The 24,652-nt window shown below is 49.6% G+C and overlaps 2 protein-coding genes across 2 annotated transcripts; one reads left to right on the forward strand and one right to left on the reverse strand.

Moving 5' to 3' along the window:
- Window positions 1-8,731: 8,731 nt before the first annotated feature.
- On the forward strand, window positions 8,732-10,944 carry ankrd63 (ankyrin repeat domain 63). Its single transcript, XM_084683366.1, has one exon. It carries the CDS (start codon window positions 9,061-9,063, stop codon window positions 10,636-10,638), a length of 1,578 nt encoding a protein of 525 aa, XP_084539492.1. The 5' UTR covers window positions 8,732-9,060; the 3' UTR covers window positions 10,639-10,944.
- Window positions 10,945-12,320: 1,376 nt separating this feature from the next.
- On the reverse strand, window positions 12,321-20,049 carry pak6 (p21 (RAC1) activated kinase 6). Its single transcript, XM_084683329.1, is given in 9 exon segments — window positions 12,321-12,559; window positions 13,339-13,473; window positions 13,556-13,681; window positions 13,839-13,965; window positions 15,249-15,382; window positions 15,789-16,325; window positions 17,038-17,258; window positions 17,261-17,654; window positions 19,846-20,049. Coding segments are annotated over 9 exon segments (2,046 nt in total). The 3' UTR covers window positions 12,321-12,391.
- Window positions 20,050-24,652: the final 4,603 nt, after the last annotated feature.

Here is a 24,652-nt window from a genome sequence, read left to right on the forward strand (position 1 = left end):
CCCCCTTGCCCCCCCCTGCCCCCCTGCCCCAGACAGACCTTGTGAAGCTGCTTGTATCCTGATGCCCTCTTGTTTACCCGGCTGCTCTCAGGCCTTCCAGACGTCCCATCAGCCCCGGGGTGATTCATGTTGCTCTTACCCAGTCTCACAGCACCATCTGGAAACACTGTTGCTTAGTGATATCTCCATAATGGCCCAAACCTCCTTCCTAGATGAGCTCTTGTGCCGGCCAACATGAGCAGACTTGAGTGGTAGTTCAGGGAGACCAGATTCAGTGTTGTACTGTAGGCAGTTTGACTCTTCTCAATTACTGAAACCGATAGATTTCAAAATTCAATTGTGATTCAATTGGAACACAAACAGTCCCACCAACTGCAAGACATCATTGTTAATGGTACATTAACACCTCAGGGCAAGTTTACAAAGAGTAAGAAGTCAGACTCACTCAGCTGGCACATCAGGAGTGTCCAAGTCAAAGGAATCCATTTCGGTCAGAATTATTTTTTACCTTACTTAAATAGGCATCAGCGACATGCTTCCATTTCCAAAGCATTTGTTTCGTACAGGCGGTCACAGTTTGAATCGTACAGGCGGTCACAGTTTGAATCGTACAGGCGGTCACAGTTTGAATCGTACAGGCTTTCCCAGTTTTAATCGTACAGGCGGTCACAGTTTGAATTGTACAGGCGGTCACAGTTTGAATCCAAGCTTTCAGAAAAGCAGAAAAAAATGCTAACAGAGCTTTCTTCCGTTTCTTAGAAAAACTGATAAGATCACAACCAACAGTGTACTTTCACGTAGAACCTTTGTTTGGATGCATAGATTGACACAGTTAATGAGCTGCTTCACGACCCTTAGCTCTGGTCCTGGGTTCTGCTTTCATCTCTTTAGTTTTAACAATAACAATTAAGGAACACCCTACGGTACTGGTTACTCTGATCCGCAGATGCATTCGTTTCCGCGGTTCTCTACTGTACAATTAGTGTGTCGCAAACAACTTCGGTAGCCAGACGATGTGTTTGGCTTGGAACAGACAAACACGTGAAGCTGAGCATGTAAGGAACAAAATGTCACGTTTAAAGAACGCGTGGTTTGTCTCAAAGGCCGGGGTGGAACGTTGCAGTTTCAAAGGATTTGTCCCTTATCCAAAAAGAAGAAATGGATAACCTTCAATAACCTCGTCAAAAGCACAAAGGGGCTGATCTACAGCACCTTTAGGTTTCCTTACTCTAAATTGCCAACTGTTGAAAGTACTGACAAAGGCAGTTCTTTGACTTTGATTTTCTCTTTTCTCAGCAATCAGGAAGTGTTTCTTGAGCATTTACAAGATTGCAGGTAATCAGCAAGGCAGTAGAAAGGTCATTCAATTCCTATTATTAACAGTCACACCAACAAAAAGTGTGATCAAAAATAAACATTTCTTCCCAGGCCGGAATAGTCAGCAACACCACAATGTCTGAGCATGTAAACATGTGTGAGGAATCATCTAAGACACATGATGTTAAACCTCAAACCTGCCTCCTACCCATCTGTCCATACCCTTCTTCCCCCTCCTCCTGCCCTCCCCTCCTCCTGCCCTCCCCTCCTCCTGCCCTCTTCTCCCCTCCTCCTGCCTTCCTCTCCCCTGCTCCTGCCCTCCTCTCCCCTCCTCCTGCCCTCCTCTCCCTCCTCCTACCCTCGTCTCCCCTCCTCCTGCCCTCCCTTCCTCCTACCATCCTCTCCCCTGCTCCCTCCCTCGCCTCCTGCCCTCCTCTCCCCTCCTCCTGCCCTCCTCTCCCCTCCTCCTGCCCTCCTCTCCCTTCCTCCTGCCCTCCTCTCCCTCCTCTCCCTCCTCCTCCCCTCCTCTCCCCTCCTCCTGCCCTCCCCTCCCCTCCTCCTGCCCTCCTCTCCCCTGCTCCTGCCCTCCTCTCCCTCCTCTCCCCTCCACTCCCCTCCTCCTCTCCCTCCTCTCCCCTCCTCTCCCTCCTCTCCCTCCTCTCCCTCCTCTCCCTTCCTCTCCCCTCCTCCTGCCCTCCTCTCCCTCCTCTCCCCTCCTCTCCCCTCCTCCTGCCCTCCTCTTCCCTCCTCTCCCCTCCTCTCCCTCCTCTCCCTCCTCTCCCCTCCTCCTGACCTCCTCTCCCCTCCTCTCCCTCCTCTCCCTCCTCTCCCCTCCTCTCCCCTCCTCTCCCCTCCTCTCCCTCCTCTCCCTCCTCTCCCTCCTCTCCCCTCCTCTCCCCTCCTCTCCTCCCCTCCTCTCCCTCCTCTCCCTGAAGGCGTTGGCAGGACATCAGTCTCAGTGTGGCCAAGCGATCCCTGCATCCTGCCAATGTGGGCGTCACACAAATACATTTGTTATCCAATTGTCCAATTTATTGAGCTGTCGCTAGCGAGGGGGGATGGAAGGCTCCAAACAGGCCTGCGGAGGAGGGACATGGAGGGGGCACTCTCATCCGTAAACTCATCCTCGACACCTGAGGGGAGGAAGTTCAATCAGATGAGACCAAGATCAGGAACGGGTTCAGATTTAAGATTTGTTCACGTGAGACTGTCAGGTATTGAGGATCAGAGGTACAGTGTGTTAGGGTCACAGGTACAGTGTGTTAGGGTCACAGGTACAGTGTGTTAGGGTCACAGGTACAGTGTGTTAGGGTCACAGGTACAGTGTGTTAGGGTTACCCTAACCCGCCCTGCTGGAACTGTGTTCCTTAGCCGTCTGATCAGGACAGCTGGAGGAGAAGGACGTGGCTGTCATGGGTGTGATCCCAACCAAGCCTTGATGCAGTGCACGATCGCAGTGCACGATCGCAGTGCACGATCGCAGTGCACGATCGCAGTGAACTCAAACTCTCAGTTCCCCAGCTCCAAGTCGTGATGGTGAAAAGGGATGAGGGGGTTTCATATGAGGAGGCGTCAGTAGAGAGACGAAGCTCCACCCGGGTGTCTAATTCCTGGTTGTCCAAAAAATGCCTGAAAGCCGACATTAGAACTGGGTGAATCCCCGGGCTGGTGACAGCCTGGTCCTCACCATCTGGACCTGGTGGGCCCTGAAGAGGCTCTAATTGATGAGAGCAGAGGGAGCGGAGGATGGGGGCGGGGGGGGGGGGTGATTTTATCCCTGATAACCTCTCTGTTCTGTGACTGGCAGCTCCCAGAAAGCTGCAGACTCATTGTGCAGAGCATCTTCTCATCCAGAGCGGGACTCGGCCTTGACAGCATCTGTGAAATACAGAGCCCATAACAACAAGCTCATTCTCTGACAGGCTTTCTGTCAGGGCCATATCAAGGCCAGGCCTGGATACCATGATTTATTCAAGCTGGAAACCTTCGATTCGAAGGGAGACAAAGAAAGTGGCCCAGTCTCTTCTTGTTTGATGCGAGCGTGCTAACCTTGTGGGAGGCTGGTTGGAGGTGTGTTCCTGACTGCAAGCCAGCTGCTGCCCTGCCCAGTAGGATGTGGGGGGGGGGGGGGGTCCAGCCTGACCAGGGCTGGCGCGTCCTTGCTGCAAATCAAAGGGCATTAAAAGAATCCGAAGGAGATAGGGGAGGAAAGCAGACACAGGCTGGCTCCGCTGCAGACAGATAAACCAATCTGGTGCCCTGATGGATGTCAAGCTTAACACTCACCAAAGAGGTGGTGTTCAGGTGTCAAACAGCAGCGGGGAAACAGTCCTGGGAGTTTATGCGTTGAGTGTCGACAAAGAGAGTGGACGGATTGTGGAGGAGCTGACTTTGTGATGTGTGGGAAACTTGTGTGTGTTAAAAAGTGGGAAAACTGCAAACTTATGTGAACATCCCCGGAGACTTCCTGTAGTGTGGGAGTGGTCTGTGGGGAGGCGGGGTTAGGGCACCCTTCACCAGGGTCCCACACTTCCTGTAGTGTGGGAGTGGTCTGTGGGGAGGCAGGGTTAGGGCACCCTTCACCAGGGTCCCACTGGCCATAGGGGGAGTCAGGAGATTTCCCCAACGGCCGGTCAAACGGACGCGGAATAATCTATATATATAATAATAATACACGGTTGTGGGCTGGTCTGCGTTTCAAAGTCCTGGGCCGTTTTTTAGTCCCAGTCCAGACCTGCCCTTCAATGTGACCTGCCTGGCTGAAGAGGTCTGAGTCAGGGGCAGAGTGTCGGGGGAATGGTGCGATAATTACATCAAAGCTGGCACATCCTGTTTTCCTCTGAGGGTTATCCAAGTAGACCATGTCAGGGCTCTCTCAGGTGTGCTCTGAGAAAAGAGGATGCACTTTAGACTGCTTTGTGACCGTGGGGACCAGTTCAGGGGGATTGAGGAAAACATATGGGTTGGAGTGAATAAGGTCCTGAACTGAACAGTGTTCGAGACCTCATCCAAAAACCCAACCATCCCACCAGGAGGAGGTTTCACCTGGGGAGTTTTGTGGGGATTCTTAGTTTCCATCAGCTAGTCTGGTGGGACTTGTTGATTCAGTATGTTTGGGAGTGTATTCTCCCCAATGTCTAACCAAGCCATGTGGAACTCGTGGTAACACATCAACTCTACAAGTCTTAATTTCTAATCAGCCATTCAGGGTGCTGTCGCCGGGCGAGAGAGCTAGCAGGGAATGGGAGATTGGGTATTTATGGTAGCATCTCTGCTTTCTAGCATACATCTGCTCAATTAGCCAGCCTCGTGGGCCCCTCGCATTCAGACTGCATTTTTAAGCGTCATTCATTTTCATTCAGTTCTGTTCTGTTTCAAGCCCTGAGGAGAAGGTGCATCTATTAATGACACATGCGATCTGGAATACTGTTTTGTCGCTCATCTGAATGCAATCAAAGGTCTCAATCAACTGTCTTAAAGAATAGATGCATTTATACTTCAAACTCCAGGTGATGAAAGCCTCCAGAGTCAGTGCACAGCTTGTACATACCAAAAAAAGACGAAAAATCGACCAGAGACCACAGATAAGGACTGAAATTGTATTCCGGAGCTATTTCTGTAAACCAAACACAAATCTTAAAATAGTCACTTTTGTGCCCAAGAAGCCCAAGCAAGAAAACATCACCAAACACAGAAGCTCAAGAAGAGCCAACACAATCACTCAAGCTCTCTTACCAGCCTGCACACTCTCCTACCAGCCTGCACGCTCTCCTACCAGCCTGCACGCTCTCCTACCAGCCTGCACGCTCTCTTACCAGCCTGCACGCTCTCCTACCAGCCTGCACGCTCTCCTACCAGCCTGCACGCTCTCCTACCAGCCTGCACGCTCTCCTACCAGCCTGCACGCTCTCTTACCAGCCTGCACGCTCTCCTACCAGCCTGCACGCTCTCCTACCAGCCTGCACGCTCTCCTACCAGCCTGCACACTCTCCTACCAGCCTGCACGCTCTCTTACCAGCCTGCACACTCTCCTACCAGCCTGCACGCTCTCCTACCAGCCTGCACGCTCTCCTACCAGCCTGCACGCTCTCCTACCAGCCTGCACGCTCTCCTACCAGCCTGCACACTCTCTTACCAGCCTGCACGCTCTCCTACCAGCCTGCACGCTCTCCTACCAGCCTGCACGCTCTCCTACCAGCCTGCACACTCTCTTACCAGCCTGCACACTCTCCTACCAGCCTGCACGCTCTCTTACCAGCCTGCACGCTCTCTTACCAGCCTGCACGCTCTCTTACCAGCCTGCAAGCTCTCTTACCAACCTGCACACTCTCTTACCAGCCTGCACACTCTCTTACCAGCCTGCACACTCTCTTACCAGCCTGCACGCTCTCTTACCAGCCTGCACGCTCTCTTACCAGCCTGCACGCTCTCTTACCAGCCTGCAAGCTCTCTTACCAGCCTGCACACTCTCCTACCAGCCTGCACGCTCTCCTACCAGCCTGTACGCTCTCTTACCAGCCTGCACACTCTACTACCAGCCTGCACGCTCTCTTACCAGCCTGCACGCTCTCTTACCAGCCTGCACACTCTCCTACCAGCCTGCACACTCTCTTACCAGCCTGCACACTCTCCTACCAGCCTGCACACTCTCCTACCAGCCTGCACGCTCTCTTACCAGCCTGCACGCTCTCTTACCAGCCTGCACGCTCTCTTACCAGCCTGCATGCTTTCTTACCAGCCTGCACGCTCTCTTACCAGCCTGCAAGCTCTCTTACCAACCTGCACACTCTCTTACCAGCCTGCACACTCTCTTACCAACCTGCACACTCTCTTACCAGCCTGCACGCTCTCTTACCAGCCTGCACGCTCTCTTACCAGCCTGCACGCTCTCTTACCAGCCTGCACGCTCTCTTACCAGCCTGCACACTCTCTTACCAGCCTGCACACTCTCTTACCAGCCTGCAAGCTCTCTTACCAACCTGCTCGAGTCTGTTTCTGGATGAGCCATTCTCTGAAAAAGCCGACAAGGGCTCTGAGCACTCCACTGGAATACCAGATAAGAGGGGTTTGGTGGAGAGCACAGGATTTTATCGAGCTGTGAGCAGCAGTGGCTTGGTTTTGACCTGACTGGGTGGCCTTGCATGACACCTTGAGCTTCCCGGGCACCTTGTGCTGACGTGAGGGCGTTTCCCTTCTTCTAAAAGAGTCGTTAAATTACTATCACTTCATTCTGATGACTGGTGGTCGTAGATCTCTCGTGATTCCATTAATATTCATTGGTACGGAAATTGATTTGACTTAATTCCGCCCGCTGGGATGAGTTAATAAGTATTGAAATCAGCTGAATTCCATTGACCTGATTAAGATGTCATTGCCACTGGAAGGTGCAGTGGGTTGAGCTGGCGTCATCCACAGTGTGTCACTGGTGAGGAGAGCACTGCTCTGTCACACAGCCTTCATACGAGGAGAGTTCAGACACTCACAGTCAAAGGAACATTTCATGTTTCAGAGGAAACCCCATCCTTGACACAAATGAAACCACTTTCAGCAAATATACCAAACCGGAACTTCATTTGAATGCTTTTTGAATGTTTCCTAAGTTTAACATTTGTTCAACTTTTGAGGATTTCTATTGACGGTCAGATGGCCAAAGAAAGAGGATATTCTGTATTCATGAAATTAGATTACATTTTGAATCATTTCCTTCACTAAAGTAATTGTTTGAAGTTTAGCAGAGACAGCACATGAGAGTCACTCACCATGCATCCAAAGCTCCACATTAAGTCTAGGCTCTGAAGAGAAGTCATGTCTCTGAGTTCATCAACTAAATACATTCATAACACAGTTATTATTTACATGCTTAAACGCTGAAACATTGACATCATCTAAAACAGTTTTCCTCTTATCTAAGTCCTTCTACCCTGTGAATGGTCAGTTCAGCGACACGTGAGTTACAACCCAGCTGGGGCAGATACAGTGTTGACAACAGTTAAAAGCTGTTTAAGAAAGTCTCCCATCTCTATCTAGCTGTTCCTTGTAATCCAACCACCCCCACATCAACCCTCAGGTAGCTGGAGGGTTGATGGGAAGCCCTGGCCTGGCTGGCACCTCGTCCCTGCAGAGGGCTGATGAGGGCCGTCTGTGTGGCAGCATGGCAAACAGTCAGAACCCCCACTCTCTCTCTCTCTCTCTCTCTCTCTCTCTCTCTCTCTCTCTCTCTCTCTCTCTATCTCACACACACACTCTCTCCTTTCTGCCCCTGCTGTCTTTTATATTAGCAATTAAAAGCTAATTAAAATGAGAGGGCAGATTGGGGATGACAGGCTCATGTTAGGATATGTAGGCCTCTGGCCCTTTGTGTGTGCGCCTTTTTTTTAAAAACTTGTTTACAGGAAAGACAGATGTAGAGAGAGTGACAAACTTCTCCTGTTTCACTTCAAGACGTTGAGCCGCTTTGGGGAAATTACATCAGCTGCAGCTCCCCTCATTGGAAGACTCATGTTGGCCACCACATGCAACAGCTCCTCTCATTGGAAGACTCATGTTGGCCACCACATGCAACAGCTCCTCTCATTGGAAGACTCATGTTGGCCACCACATGCAACAGCTCCTCTCATTGGAAGACTCATGTTGGCCACCACATGCAACAGAGAGCAGTCATCCAAAACAACAAAAACAACAGAGTATTATGAAAGCCTAATCTACCATTGCACACTCAAGAGCAACATAATATCCACAATTACTGTACCTGAAATGAGTGCCAAGGCGAGCCTGTATTACAAAATGCTATTACAGCACGTAAACAAACCACTAGCAGCTGTCATGCCTCTAAACCAAACTCTGCTTAGGGTGAAACACTACATTATGTATCCCTGTGTAACTCCATTCAGAGCACCTTGAGTCTCAATGCACCAGGCTAGAAAGAACAGTGAATATAGCTGCAGGTGCACGCTAAATGGACATGTTGTTATCATGACAACTGCATCAGAGCCTGACAGAGATCAGAGAGAGACTGGTCAGGGAAGGAGGTTCTCGAAGAGGAAGACCAACATATGGACTTCCTGTTGTGATTCCTGTTCCTGAGAGACTGGAGATAGATAAGGTCACAAGACCAGGATGTTCACAGTTCTAGTCACCACAAACACAGCTACAGGCTTAACCATAATACTTCTAAAGTAAACATTTGGTGAGAAATAAACTGTATTAGGCTTACAGTAAAGTAAAACATTATTCATGATGTTCAGCAAACTCTACACTGTCTGACCTTTTGGTCAAATTTTTGTCTGAATGTGCGCACCTTCTGGATGAGAGGCGTGTAAAAGTTAAAAGTTTATTTGAGTGGACTGTGCTAGATTAAAACTGAATTGTTTAAGCAGTTCTTTTGTAATGACTTTCACCTGGCATACATGATAAACACTGGCCATGTTTTTCTCTTCGAATAATGATTCAGTTCTAACGGCATATATTTCTTCCAGGCGGAGGACGCGGCTTCTGTAGCTATCCTGCCTCTGCATCTAGCTCCTCAGATGGCTGTTTCCTTGGTAACGTGGGGAGGGCATTTGGAGGGAGAGGTATAAAAACACGGGCTGCTCGCGCCGAGAGTCACTCCGAGGTAAATACACTCGCTATCAACACAGAGTGGCCCGGAAAAACTGCTTTACTTTTTCTTACCATCCTGCTTTTTCTATTTCTCTCTTTTCTGTCTCTCTTTCAACACACGCACGCTCTCAAACTCGGATCAGAATGATGCGACCCAAGGATCTGCGGCAGGGCTCGGGCACCAAGACCTTCCTGGACGCCATGCACGAGGGCAAAGTCCATTTGGCGCGCTTTATCCTCGACGCGCTGGACGGCCGCATCATCAACTCCAAGACGGAGAACAACCGTACTCCTCTCATGTTCGCCGTGTGTCTGCCGGAGCCCGGTGCCAGGGCGAAGTTCACCCGCTTGCTGCTGGAGAAAGGTGCAGACGTCAACTGCCAGGACGAGAACGGACGCACTGCCGTGAGTCTGGCCTGCGAACTCGGCCACCTGGACGTGGTCAAACTGCTCGTTCAGTTCAACGCTGACCCCGACGTGTCGGACGCCTGGGGGAACAGCGCCCTGGTGTACGCCGCCTACGCAGGCCACAGCCAGGTGTTGGAGTTCCTGGTCAAGGCCTTCAAGCGACTGGGCCTCCGGCTGGACCGAACCAACAACGCGGGCCACTCGGCCATTCAAGTGGCTAACTTCTTCGGCCACAATCACTGCGTCCAGGCGCTAAACGTCCCTGGGAGAAGGTGCGTGGGGTCAGAAGTAACCGTTGTCGAGGCGGGAGAGGAGAGACGGCAGCCCAACAAGCTGTCCCGGCAGGTTCTCGAGAGGTTCTCGAAGCCGCTCCACAGCGAAGAGCAGCTTCCAGGGGTGTTTCAGAGACAGCTGAAGGTCGGGGACAGCAACGGACTGTGGAAACGCTTCAGGTGTCATGATCAGTCAATCGAGAACAACAGCTGTCACCAGAGTGTCCCTCCTCACCACCTAGAGAGAGCCCAGGCGGAGGGCGACAGAGATGTTATATTCACAGCCAAGCAGCTACAGAACAGCAAGCTTAGGGACCTGAGAGGGGTTAAGACGCTGAACCACCTCCCTGACCCATGTCAGAAAGATTCCAGTCAGGATAGAGCACTGAAACAGCAGGCACAAGAGAGTTTCCCCCTCTGGGGCAAAGCTAAATCATTTAACCTGGACCTGTTAAGCAGCAGGAAACAGTCGTACCAAGGGGATATGGGCGACATGAGGCTATCGGCCAGTAAATTCAAGAGAGGCTCGCTGCAGGACGAGAGATTCTTGATCGCCAAGATTGAATGTCGAGAGAAAACAGGTGCAGTGACAAGTGATGCTGACAGAACTGTCACGACAAGAGGCCCTTTAAACGGCAAAGGTAAATCTCAGAAAGCTGCACCCGAGAAAAACGGGAGGTCACAGAAAGATGAAAATAATGACATGTCAAGCAGGAGAGCGTCTCAGAAAAGGGACAGCCTTCCAAGCGGGAGAAAGCTCCTCTTCAACAGAGGAGAGATGGAGCCGGACAAGATCCCCATCCGTCCTCCAGGATTCACCGGGCTCGGGACCAGGTTGCTGCGACGCTTCACTGCCCCCGAGTTCATGAGAATGGTTATAGACTGTTCCTCCGGTTCCGCGCATGGAAGAGCGAGAATGTCCAGGTCCGAAACGTTCCCTTTCTCACACGCGCATCAGAAAGTTAACAGCCAGCCCAGCGTCGACAGCATCAGCGGAGTCAAGTGTGAATTCGAAAGCAGCTCACGAGTCACTCTTGATTAAAATAATAGGCTATAGAAATGTATGGCAGACAGTCGATTTATTATAGCACTTAAAATTACACAAATATGAAATGTGTGGTCATATATTACTATTTCATTCACTTGTGAAGAAATATAACGTTTAAGTGTTTGAGCGCTCTGTAATTTCAATAATCACCAACTGTAACTGCTCAATCGGTGCGTCTGTCGCTTTTGTATATAATGTATATATTTGCACCCTGAAGAGCTATTAATAAACAATTATTTACAAACTGTTCATATTAAATAGAATTTCTATTGTACTGAAGATGCCGTTTGTATGCTTGCTCTACACGTCGCTGTATCTGCAACTGTGATTTGCAAATATAGTGTCTATTAAATATATATGAAATATATCCCCAACATCTTGTATTTGTTCAAAGACCAGTAGAGAGTGACAGAGATAACATTAAATAGAGCAGTCCTATTGGATTCAATATGCATTATTTATTGATTTATACAAAATTAAAATAATGTTTATTTCTCTATTTTCATGACTGACTTAGGCTACTAGAAATACAAATACATGAAATATGTTGTATCCATGTCCGAATATAAAGTCTGGGTGCAGTGTGTTCTCAGCAGGTGATCGTTCTGTAGCAGCACATGCCAAGCCTGTGCTTAGTCTACACGGACCGAATACACACACACACGCACACACACACACACGCCACAGTAGCAACACACACACCCTGTTGTTTCAAAATTCAGTCCCGATCCAATGAGAAGGATACTGGAGGATGACGACATCATCTCAGGACCAAACACACATTTCCAAATCAAGTCGATTTAACTTTTAAATTAATCTCAATAACTTACAACAATGGTTTCCGAAAGTAACCCCGTCCTAATGTTCAGGATATCTGTATTTACATTGTTGATTCAATCAGCTACATTTTAAGGATCAATCATTCAAAAAAGGAAAACTTTTTTTTTTTTTTTGCCACACAGTTTAAAAACGATTCACAACATATTTTTGGGAAAAGCGGGGAAAAAAATGTCATTTCAATGAAAACATATAAAAAAGAAAGTGAAGGTTCGGCTGGATGAATGGAAACAGCAGACTCCACACACACACACACACACACACACACATTATGGTGATGAGGTGGCTGGTCTCACGGTAGGAAACACTTCAAGCATTCAGACCAGGCCAGGTGTGCCAGCCTGCCAGGTGTGCCTGTGTTGTGGCCATGCAAACAGCTCCATCCACACCAAGGTGTTCACCCCTGTATGGCTGGAGAGGTAACATGTATGTAACAGGTCATGAGCTATAGCTTGAGTTAGGAATACAACTGAATACGCGACTAGTATCCAAACAACAAAGTGTCTTGTTCCGTTGCATTGGATGAGAATGCAGTTCAGTGTCATCTTCGATATCAAGCCAGTAACACAGCAATGTGAGATGGCTGTTGTGTCAGCAGGAATCCTGCAGGCTGTCAGTCCCAAGCAGTCCCAGACGGCGTGTAAACGAGTTACTGCTCACATGCTGCCTTCAACACAACCTCTGCTCACGGCTAAAGTGCTTCTCTTAAAGTCAGGCCCGTGCCCGGACTACCAAACTCACTGGCCCGTCGTGAGCCCTAACAGCACCAGGCGGGGTCTGAGTTCCATTCCTGCTCTCCCATCGGTCTGGAGGGGTGCTGGGAGGAGGGGAGAGGGGGGGGGGGGTCAGGGCCGGTCTGGGCCCAGGAGCAAGGTTAGTGTGGCTGGGGAGGATCTCTGGGTTCCAGGCATCAGCAGCGGGACATGCGCTTGCGGTACTGCTCCACCAGGGGGACCAGGCACTGGGGCGAGCTGCTCTGCAGCAGGAAGGGATGCTCCAGCAGATCTGTGGCGCTGGCTCGCTGCCCCGGGTCCCGGGTCAACATGCGGTCGAGGAAGTCCTTCAGCACTGGGGAGACCTGCAGGGGGAGGCGAGGTCGCTTAGTTGTGTGTATGGATGTTTGTGCGCATGTGATGACTGTGCTCTAGGGGTGGGAATCTTTTGGCACCTCACGATTCGATTCTTGGGGTCACGAATCGATAATACATTTCGATTGCGATTTTTTATAATAAAAAAAAGAAAATATAATATGTATATAAATAAAAACAGATTTTTAACATTTGTGAATTGATGTGAATTGCAAGACTGAGTCGTGATTCAAATGTGAATAGATTTCCCCCCTATCCCTACAGTTCTCACCTGCCTGACACACAAAGAGCAGACGACCGTAGACTTTTCACACAAGTTTTTCTTAAACGTTTTTCTTGCAACTTTTTTTGGTTGAAACCTATTAAAAATATATATTTTTTAAACCTTTTGAAACATTAAAATATTTTTGGAAATTTTTCGCACCCACACGTCAACAGGAAAAACCTGTGAAATATTTCAAAAATCTTTTTTAAAACGATATTTTTTTACTTTTCTTTTTGTTGACTTTTGAGAAATATTCTTTCTCATGCAACCAAATACAGATTAAAATTAAAGTAACAAGCCTGGCTTGAAAATGTAAGAAGTAGAAAGTACAGATATTTGTGTAGAACATTTAAGGAGTGAAAGTAAAAAGTAGTCTGATACCAGAAAAATCTTTGCTATCTGTGCATGTCTGTGCATGTGAATGTGTGTATGTCTGTGTGTGTGTACCTGTGTGTGTGTACCTGTGTGTGTGTACCTGTGTGTGTGCACCTGTGGCATTCTCACCTGGCTGCTGTGTCTGACTGAGGGGGCGGGCTCATCCCTCAGTCGCCTCATGGCTGCAACAGGAGTCTCACTGAAGTAAGGCGGCTCCCCATCCACCATCTCCACCACCATGATACCCAGCGACCACACGTCCACCTGACACACATCCTCCTCAGTATGGACCCACCCTCACGTCATGGCTGTTGGCTTGTGTGGATGTAAATCTGCAGTCACTCACCTCGGTGCCATATGGGGACTTGGAGATGACCTCTGGGGCCATCCAGTAGGGCGTCCCCACCAGAGACTTCCTCCTGGGGATGTCTTTGCTGACCTGGGCACAGAACCCAAAGTCTGACAGCTTGATCTGTAGGGGCGGCGACAGCACGTCGACAGCACGGCAACAGCACAGCGACAGCACAGCGACAGCACAGCATCAGTCAACAATTAAATAGAGATGGAATGTAAGAGGGAGTGTAGTGTGTGTGTTAGGGGTGTGTGTATGTGAGAGGGGGGGGGGTTACCCTGCCGTCCAGCGTGAGCAGGATGGAGTCACTCTTGATGTCTCTGTGGATGACCCCCTGGGAGTGGAGGTAGGCCAGGGCCTGCAACACTGCCTCACTCACCGTGGCGATCTGCTCCTCGTTCAGCCTGCAGGACACACACACGTTAACACACACACGTTAACACACAGTCAGTATGCCTGTTACCCAGGAGAGCCCTGCTCTCTTTCACAACCTTGTGTGCATCATTAAAATACAAGCCTCAGGGATACTGAAACACAAAGTGTTGTGTAACAGAGATTTCTTGGAAAATACATTTGCAACAAATGGCGTGCCAAGTACTTCTCGTCTTTAAACCTTCATTTGGGAGACAGATTAGAATTTGAAGGAAGGAAGAAAGTTTGATTTAGCAGTTCAATCAATTCCGTTTTTAATGTTCAGCATTGACAAGTCCTGACTGGGAGGCCAGATCTTGAGTGAACATGAACACCAGTCCAGAATAACTACAGCCGCTGACTTTACAGTTAATGTGGTAATTCAGCCAGTTTTTTGTCAACAATTGAATATACATGGACAGCTCGAGATAATTCACCCTGACAACTTCTACTCTGTGCGGATGAGCAGGAAACTTTCTTGTTTTTGATTATGCACGACTCAATATATTGAACTTTGCTGTTGCATTGAGAAATCTCATTTTTGGCCTAGATTTGTCTCTCCACATGTCATTTGAACATGAACAAATCTAATTATGTTATTGAATTATGGATTTTCCTGGAGGAGGCATGTTGTGCTCCAGTAAGAGAGACAGAGAGAGAGACACCCACACACACAGAGAAGGAGAGAGAGAGAGAGAGAGAGAGAGAGAGAGAGAGAGAGAGAGAGAGAGAAAGAGAGAGAGAGAGAGGCGGCTGAATAGATTTCTCTGTGCTGCATAGCGTTACCTAGTTGGCCATGATGCTAGTGAGTGCCACACCACCCCCTTGTGGTCAATAAAGTACTAAAAGATCATCTCATAACCAGACAGAACACAGCTGAACAACTCTGTCACAGTGTAGCTCTCCTTATGTCATATTCATAGACTCACCATGTAGTAGTAAACAGGTGTCAGTGGAAACAGCAGTTGGTGTGAATGTAGCTGAGCTTACTGTTACCTGGTCTACCTGTTACCTGGTCTACCTGTTACCTGGTCTACCTGTTACCTGGTCTACCTGTTACCTGGTCTACCTGTTACCTGGTCTACATGGTCTACTTGTTACCTGGTCTCCCTGTTACCTGGTCTCCCTGTTACCTGGTCTACATGGTCTACTTGTTACCTGGTCTCCCTGTTACCTGGTCTCCCTGTTACCTGGTCTACATGGTCTACCTGTTACCTGGTCTCCCTGTTACCTGGTCTACATGGTCTCCCTGTTACCTGGTCTTCCTGAGACTTACCTGGTCTCAGACACGATGTTGGTGAGCGCTCCACCCTGCAGGTACTCCATGATGACCCACAGCTCCTCCTCCACCAGCGCAGACTTGAACATCTCCACCACACACCTGTGCTGGTAGTCCCTCATGATGACCACCTGGCCGGGACAGCAGCAACGGAGAACACAGGCACACAGGCACACAGGCTCAATACGACCCTCAAAGTATACTTCCAAAGTATGAATACAAACCTACTTACATATATTACAGATGGTGATAAATATGTGAATTTACAAAATCTGTACATTTCCAATTTTGTAGAAAGTAAGGTCAAATGTATAAAGCTCTCTTTAAATTTAGAATTTCATTTAGATTTCAGAATACCAGGTAGCTGGTATTCTGTTATATGGGCATCATGCGGTTGTGTAAGTACACTACACATATGCCAACTGTCCTGCAGCAGGTGTTGCAGCAGGTGCTGCAGCAGGTGTTGCAGCAGGTGTTGCAGCAGGTGTTGCAGCAGGTGCTGCAGCAAGTGTTGCAGCGCTGAAGGTTCATCTGTACCTCGTTAAACAGCAGCTCTCTCCTCTGCTGTCTCCTCAGGTCCATCATCTTCACGGCCACCTGCCGCCCGCTGTGCTTCTCCCGGGCGATGCAGACCACCCCCGTGGAACCCTCCCCGATTTTCACAAAGTTCTCCAGGTACGACCGCGGGTCTCCCTTATCCACCACCATCTGCAGGGCGGCCTTGAACTGCTCATGAGTCACTTTGGGGGGGTCTGGGGGGGGCCTGGGGCAGGGGTGGTGGGGTGGTCTGAAGGCCGGGGAGCAGGTTCCTGGGGGGCTGGTGGCCAGGGACCCTGTGGGGGAGGGTCGAGGCTGGGAGGGGCTGTCCTGTCTGGGGTGAGGGGGGTTGGGGCAGGCTGAGTGTCGGTGGTAAGGCTCGGGCCCTGCAGGCCTCAGCTGGCCCATGTTGGGGGACAGGCCCAGGGTGTAACTGGCAGAGGAGCGGACCGGCCTGTGGGCTCTGATGCTGCTCACTAGTGGGCTGCTGGTGCCGCTAGCGAGCAAGCTGGAGTGATGCCTGCCAGCAGACTCTGCCTGCAGGATAGCAGAGAGAAAGAGGAGGAGGAGGGATGGTGGAGAGATTGAGAAGGAGGAGAGGATGAGGAGAGTTGGGTTGAGATAGAGGAGGGGAGAGATGGGGATGTAGGGATGAGCGATAGAGAAAGAGGAGGGGAGAGACAGAGGAGGAGGGGAGAGGGTTGGCCGTTGTCCCTGGGTCCCCGTCCTGCTTTCTAACTGAATGTAAATGAGGTCCTTCCCTCTATCCGCTCCATCTGGGACTAGTGTGTTCAGACCAGCCCACAGGTACCCTAACATCCTCTCCAGATCCTGCCAAGTACAGCCTCTCTCAACATTAACAAGAACAGAGAATCCATAAACTCACAAAGCATATTTTATCACCACGGAAAAAAAAACTCCAACAGCTTTAATTGGGCACTTGTCTGTATAGAATAGGAATGAGGGGTTCTAGTGAGACATGCCGCAAGAGACAGCCCTGTATAACTTTAAACACAAGACTGACCAGTTTGAACATTGTTATGTAGAGCCACTCTAGCTTGCATATCCGATTATGCAGAGAGCTTTCATGATGTAGCCCTATCACACGCTACAATGGCCATGACACGGATTCGCCTGTACGTGACGCCCAGTTCTCAGTCGGCTGATATCCGTATCATTGTTCACTGATTTGTGTGTCAGTGTTCTGAGGACTGCATGCGCTGGGTTGTGTGTCATGTGGCCAACCTACCTTGAGGTCGTATGAGGAGTAGGGCCCCCCAGGGCTGTGGGGGTGGATGTACAGGGGTATGTTGGTGCGGTACTCTGCAGGGGGGCCTCCAGGGGTCTGGTGGACAGCCACGGCCGGGCTGTAGAAGCAGGCGATGGGCCGCTGGGTGGGAGGGTTAGCTCTGCTCAGAGGAAACTCCCTCCTCATCATCAGTCTGTCGGTGGGGCTGCCCACCTGCCCCCCCCGTAGGCCAGCAGGGGCAGGGCCGGGGCCGGGGGCCCGTCCAGAGAGCTCACGCTCACCTCGTAGGTCGACCTGGCCCGGGAGAGGACCCCGTTGGGCTGGAAGGAGACGCTCGTCTTGGTGGTCGAGTATGGAGGCGCGCCCTCACGGAGGTCGTGCCGGGCCCCGTCCCTCCACTCCCTCTGGGCTGCGTGATCCTCCAGACCCAGGTCCTCATACTGGTACACGTCCCCCTCGCAGACCTCCCCCAGCCGGCCCAGAGACTGAGCCCTCCTCCTGGACGAGGGGCTGCTCTTCCTCAGGGAGTTGGAGCTGGTGACCGACAGCCGGCTCATGTCGTTGATCATGGCGGCGATGTAGTCCCCGTGTCCGATCATGCTTCCCCGCACGATGGTCTGCAAGACACGCCGCATGTTCACCACAGAGACGACCACACCACGAGACGCTTACAGGCAGGCTGACACACAGAATAATGGGCGTGACGTAATTGCGGCTGTGAGGCAAGTTAATTTTAGACACTGTTCTGGAAAGAACAGTTTTGTCAGACTTGAATCATCTCCCTGATGGCTTTTTACTGACAATAGTCTCAGAGATAAAACCCCATAAAGTACGTAGTGCAACAAAATCTAGGAGTCAAAGAATACTCGCTGCATGGATGACTATCTGGGCCACAACTTTGAATCATGTAAACTTTGTAATCGTGAGCTGTTTCCAAAATGTCAGCACACATCCAAATGCCCCTGGGCAGATGACAGGGTACAGACACGCCCTGATGGAGAGTTGATGTAAACGTGATGAGCTTGCAGGGAAAACCTTTGTGTTTAGCCTATGAATTAAAGACAGCCCATCTGGACCAGATCACGCTTCCGTCCCAGTGAACATCGAATCCCGTTTCCCTGCTGTTGTACCCCCAAACCCCATAAGAACATGAAGGTGACCAGACGTCCGGACAGTCCGGTTTTTCATCCCTTTGTCCGCTGACCGCTGTTGCGTGTCCTCCTTTTCGCCCTTTTATCGTCCTTTTTGACCCCTCCTGCCCACCGTTGCAATTTACCACTCGCGTGGGCTTACAGATGCCAAAAAGAAAGACCTCCTTCAAACCTACGTGGAGTTCAGAACTACACTTTGCCACTAAGAGCAGCAAAGATCAATATCATTCCTTCTGTAAACTCTGTCTAATTGATATAGACGTGAGTAGTAGGGGGAAAGGGGCTTTAGAGCGGCATACCTGCGGTAGGCAACTGCACAAGGATGATGCTAGTTCTGACGGGCACTCTTCCTTAACATCATTTTTTGCTCCGAACACAACAACAGCAGATGATAAAACAACCGCTGCTGAGTTGACCAAATTATATACTTAAATTTCTAACAACAGAAAATCATTGCACTTTTATTTAAAAGTGCCCCCCCCCCCCCCCCCCCCACACACACACACACACACCAACAACTTTTTGGGACTGTCCTCCTTTTTGGACCCAAGTGTACTCCTTTTCAGGGTCATGCTTCTGGTCACCCTAAGGCACATGTAGATACAAGATCATAGATGTTGTGAAGATGTTGTGTTGGGTCAAATATCTTAAAGATCGCGGTTTGGCTATCCCTTTACCAGCCTATCAATGAAGCGATTCTCCGTACTGTTTTGTGTTTGTCACTGACATGAGACGTGAAGTGCTAGTACTAAAACAACTTAACCTTTCCTTCACCGCTACATGCTGTATCATTTACAGTACGGTGCACACGCTTGCTTACCAGGGATCTAATCTTGATTATCCCATTAGAAAGCGTGCCTCGGCCTTACAAGCTGACAAAGAGCTTTTCTAAAATGCAGAGCTCAGACATATCCACTGTGCTAACAGATATGTTTGCACGTGTTTTTTTCCAAAGGGCCATAAGTGAGTTCGGTGGGGCGTGGAAATCCTCAGATTCACAGGCTTTATCGTTGCCTGGCATTTCCACTGCTGTACCCGCACTTTTTTCCCCGGGTCTGACATCTGTGGGAAGGCACCATGGATCGTTATTAATTGCCTGCATGGAGTAATAAATCTTTCGGTCCTCCAAGGATTCACGACGTACAGTCGGTGTACACAGCAGGGTCATTAGCCCAGCCCCGTGATAGATAAGAAGGCATCTGACAGAGAAGAGCCAGTGAAGAAGACCTCCAGAACCACCAGGACTATGGACTACTGAGAGACGGAGATATACCTTTGTTACCCGAGACGTTTTAATCCTTAAATTACTAGCCTACGCTACTTTCAGATCACCCTGTTCTATCTATTCAAGTGAAAGACATTTCGGTACTGTGTTTGTTGGCTTAGTGTTCAGACAATGCCCACGTCCGTGAAATGGACAGTCTTGCGCTAACGACTACCGGTAACCCTGACTGGAGGGGCGTATTTCATGATAATAACTTTTTGAATCTGTGCCCCCCACCTTTTATTACGAAAATTATAGGCTTTTTAACGGCCGAGCAGGGCCTGGGTTTGTTTTCAAATGTGGGCGGGACAGCTTGGCCGTTAAATAGCCTATAATTTACTATTTACTAATAGTGTCTGGAGATCTCGCTAGATCAAATCTAGGTTATTATACCTTCTTGGGTCTGAGTTCCACGTCTGTGATCCTGGACGGGTCCACCATGGGTTTGGGCCGCCGCAGATTCTCGATCAGACTCTGCCATTGCGTGGGCAGGCCCACAAAGCAGCCGCGCTTGGCGTCGAACGAGGTGTGCACGCGGTGCTCGAAATTCCTCGGTGCCGAGATTTCGGGCCTCTTCTTTTTCTTCTTGCGAAACATCGTCAGTCCCGCGAGAGCGACAGCTCGACCAGTTTACGTCGGCCCTGGAAAACACAAAAAAACACATGAGCATCTAGACAAAAGATGTTAAAATCTAAAAATCTAAAATTAACACTGTGAATGTGAAATACACGTAAACCAAAGGTTACTGCAGTGCATTAGATAAACAAGATGAAAAACATGATCCTACCAAGCCTCTTAACTTCATGACTAGATGTGTCATGTCCTTGTCATCACATCTTTCACCACATGAAAGATCATGGGAAGGATTTATAAACTGGCCCTCTGAAAGCTCCCTCCCTCCCTCCCTCCCTCCCTCTCTCTTTCTCTCTTTCTCTCTTTCTCTCTCTCTCTCTCTCTCTCTCTCTCTCTCTCTCCCTATCCCCCCCCCCTCTCTCTCTCTCTCTCTCTCTCTCTCCCCCTCTCTCCCCCCCCCCTTTCTCTCTCTCTCTCTCTCTCTCTCTCTCTCTCTCCCTCTCTCTCCCCCCCTCTCTCTCCCCCCCTCTCTCTCTCCCTCTCTCTCTCTTCCCCCCCCCTCTCTCTCTCTCTCTCTCTCGCTCTCTCTCTGTAAACATGTGAACATGCTTCAGAGTGGCAGACAGCTGTCAGTCACTTGTCTTCCAGCCTTGCTCAGGCAGGGAGAGAGTGCATGGGTTTGTTAGCATGTGCGTAATGAAGGATCTCTGGTCAATTAGGGCCCATTCATTCTCCATGGCCTTTCACTGCTCAGCACACAGCCAGCCTGTCTTCAGGCCACAGGCTCCCAGCGTTAGATGAGGGCAGAGACACACAGAAGCCAGGTCACCGTAACCTCTTCCCCATGCTAATGAAGGAGCAACACAGGCTGGCTTTCACTTCCAAGGAAAGGGGCTGATAGTTGAAAGGGGCTGAAAGGATGCAGAGCTAACTGTTTGACCTGACATAACTGACTGCAGAATGTTCCGGGTTAGCTGGAAGGCAACATCCCTCATGTCTATTTTTAAATCATCTTTGTCACTGCGACTATAATCAAACACAGCAGCACATTTTCTAAGAACCTAAAAACCTGCAGGAACTGATTTTGTTGTAAATAAACCTGATATTCGACCACCAGACACCCAGAGTCGGTCCGATGTGGAGCACTCCAGCCCCCGTGCAGAGGACAAGCAAGGGCCCTGGGGAGTTGAGATACCATCTCCCATCATGCACTGGGAAACAGTGAGGAAATGACTTCTGGTGTTCTCCTCAGCCAGACGGGCAGGCGACCAATCAGACAGCTGAGCTGTCTTCCTGGCTGTGATAGTCTGCTGTCCTCCCTACCACCAGAGGGTTCAGAACCAGGAGGGAGGGAGTGAGGAGGAGGGGGGTGAGGAGGAAGGCTTAGGGGGAGGGGGGAGCAAGTGGGGGGGGGATCAAACTTACCCCCCCTTCCAAGGATAATTCAATCACAAGGCTAATATGCTAAGTGTCTCATGAGCTGTATCCCTGTGCTCTCTCTGTGAACATAACATGGTGCTGCGGAGGACTCTCATTTTATCAGACTGAGACACTCTGGCATGTCACTCGCTGGAGGTGGAGAGAGAGGGATGGAGAGAGAGAGAGAGAGAGGGGGAGAGAGAGGGGAAGAGAGAGAGGGAGAGAGAGAGAGAGGGGAAGAGAGAGGGAGGGAGAGAGAGAGAGGGGAAAAGAGAGAAAGAGAGAGGGATGGAGAGAGAGGGGAAGAGAGAGAAAGAGAGGGGATGGAGAGAGAGAGAAGAATGGAGAGAGAGAAAGAGAGAGGGATGGAGAGAGAGAGAGAAAGAAAGAGAGAGAGAGAGAAGAATGGAGAGAGAGAAAGAGAGAGGGATGGAGAGAGAGAGAGAGAGAGAGAAAGAAAGAGAGAGAGAGGGATGGATGCTGGATGGGTAGGACAGCAGGAACAGGGAGCCTGGCAAACCTGGTAACGTGGTTCAGACTGAAGCCCATTTTCTTCCTCTAAAAAAACAAACAACAAAAGGCTTTTAAGTACCGCCTATGGCTTTCAAATGAAGAGAAGTCTGTGACAACCAGACTGTACTTATGTCTCATGTCTTGCTATTCACCTTTTTTCCTCTTCATACTGGCTGTCTCTGCTCCACTGTCTGGTTTAAACAGGATGGGCCAGATGTTGGTACTGCCGGGCTAAATATTTACACACAATGCTGGTGTTTCCTGAACAAGCAGATCAATCAATATTTACTCATGAGTGAAATAGGAACTGCTACAGTCATCTGGTTCCACTAGTGATAATGGGATCGGACCAACACAAACACACACACGCACACACACACACACAAGCAGGATGATGTGTGCAACTTAATCAAGTGATGTCTGTTTGGACAGTAGCTAACACAATAGAACTACATCATCCATAATTCAGAGCAGACAACAGATTCAGAAGTCTAGAAATTCAAACTAAGCATGTTGCTACATGAAACCAATCAAAACATACAACATGTTGATGAATGCCTGCATTAAGTAAAAATGAAAAGTAGATAAGTTATTGATTCACAAACTGTAATCACATGCATCTATCCTTATATCGACTACTGTTAAGGCACTCGGTTTATGACTATCCTGATGACAGTTTGGTATTGATTTTCAAGCCCAGGGAATCATGCATGTGAGCGGAGCTGAACCAGCACACTCTATAATCGTAGTCTATAATCGTAGTTTCCAGTCACATCTTCGCTGAACTGTAGGGACTTGACCCTCTGCCTCACTGACTTTCCTTGAACCTGTCAAAGTGCTGAAGCAAAACCCAGGCAGAAGCTGTCAACGACATCACACAGGGAAGAGGATGAGGTCATTCTGACATCCGCTTCACATGGAGGGATTTTCGTCACTAGACGCTACACTTTTCAGGCAAAATATCCAGAATCAGGAGCACAAAACAACCAATAACACGAAACAGGCATAATTAATTTGACCCGTTGAGTGTTGATACAAGTCCACTCTACAGACGGACACTAATAAACCCTGCTGGTCTTACTAACCGTCTCCAGTACTGCATGGCCCCTCCCTACCCACACCTGTTTCCACTACCTGAGGACATTCACAATCTACTCAATGTCACACATGATATTGTTTTCACATAGAAACTCTGTTTCAGACCTCCAGCCTAAGTATGGATAATCAACGCAGCTCTTATCCTGTGTCTTCATCCACTTCCACCTCCCCCTCCATATCTAAAAAACATAATCACCTCCACCCCCACCCCCTCCTCCACTTCCCCTCCGCTCCCCCAGGGTTACCTTGCTGCCCCGGCCTCCCATGTCCCAGCGCGCTCCCCTCCTTGCAGCCGGTCCAGCAGCAGGGAGGACAGGACTGATGGAGGGGGGACACGCTCACCTCCCTCCTCTCCTTCCCCGAGAGAGGGAGTGGTGGAGGGGCGAGTGGGAGGGGATAGAGAGATAAGAGAGGGATATTGGATTTGCTGGGGGATGTTAGTCCCGAATGAATTTGTTCTCTCTATCTGCCCTGATTCTTTCTCTGTATCTTTTTGGGGCAGATGTGCAGTGATGTCAGGACAGTGCAGGTGAGAGCGCTGGAGGATTAGCTTCTCAGCCTTTCACTGATCTAATTTTAGGACACTGTTGCATGAGTGTTTTGTTGAAGATTCGTGTCCAATTATGAGGTGTGTGTGTGTGTGTGGACAGTGGAGGAGGTAATCCTCTTTTCTCCATTTGTCAATGCACGAATGTAACATAATCCAGGCTAAATTACGTGGCCAGATCTGCTCTGGTGGCGTAGATAGCATCAAGGTCTTAACAGCTGTTTCTGGACTCTGCAGTGCGGTGGTGTGGGGGTCAGGGATAGCGTCTCTGTCAGCCTCATTATGATGACCGTTTTGCCCTTTGAGTGTAATGAGACTGCGTTGCCTCTTGGGGGGGCAGGGGGGGGGGGTTCGCTCACAAACAGAAGCACACACACACAAGGGGCATTCACATGCGCGCACACACACACACACACACACACAGATGCATCTAAGGGCACAGAACTCAAGATGTGGATGTGACCAGACAACACAACTGCACTGGTTAAGTTTAGCCTGACGCTGTCATCCTATAGACCTGCAGCTGTCATCCTATAGACCTGACGCTGTCATCCTATAGACCTGACACTGTCATCCTATAGACCTGCAGCTGTCATCCTATAGACCTGCAGCTGTCATCCTATAGACCTGACGCTGTCATCCTATAGACCTGCAGCTGTCATCCTATAGACCTGACGCTGTCATCCTATAGACCTGACGCTATCATCATATATACCTGACGCTGTCATCCTATAGACCTGACGCTGTCATTCTACAGACAAGCCTGTGTTCTCTCTCACCTCTAAGGACAGAACAGACCATGACAGGGGAGACACCACATGCTGGAGCCAAACCCCTAACATGGCTGATCACTGTCCTGAACCCAACCAACACAGCAGGTGTCAGATGACAGGATTGCAATGTATATTTCATGCTTCTGATCTGATACTATGCACGATCAAACCGTTTAAATACACCAGCCCGCGAGGAGACACACCAGAGGCCTGTGAGGGGGCGCTGTGAGGGGGCACTGTGAGGGGGCACTGTGAAGGGGCACTATGAGGGGGCACT

This window comes from Hypomesus nipponensis, chromosome 3, assembly GCF_054491055.1.
Source record: "Hypomesus nipponensis isolate SF chromosome 3, ASM5449105v1, whole genome shotgun sequence".
Taxonomy (NCBI): Eukaryota; Metazoa; Chordata; class Actinopteri; order Osmeriformes; family Osmeridae; genus Hypomesus; species Hypomesus nipponensis.

Coding starts and splice junctions, on each gene's coding strand:
- ankrd63 (XM_084683366.1), top strand. CDS start 9,061: ATGATGCGACCCAAGGATCTGCGGCAGGGCTCGGGCACCAAGACCTTC.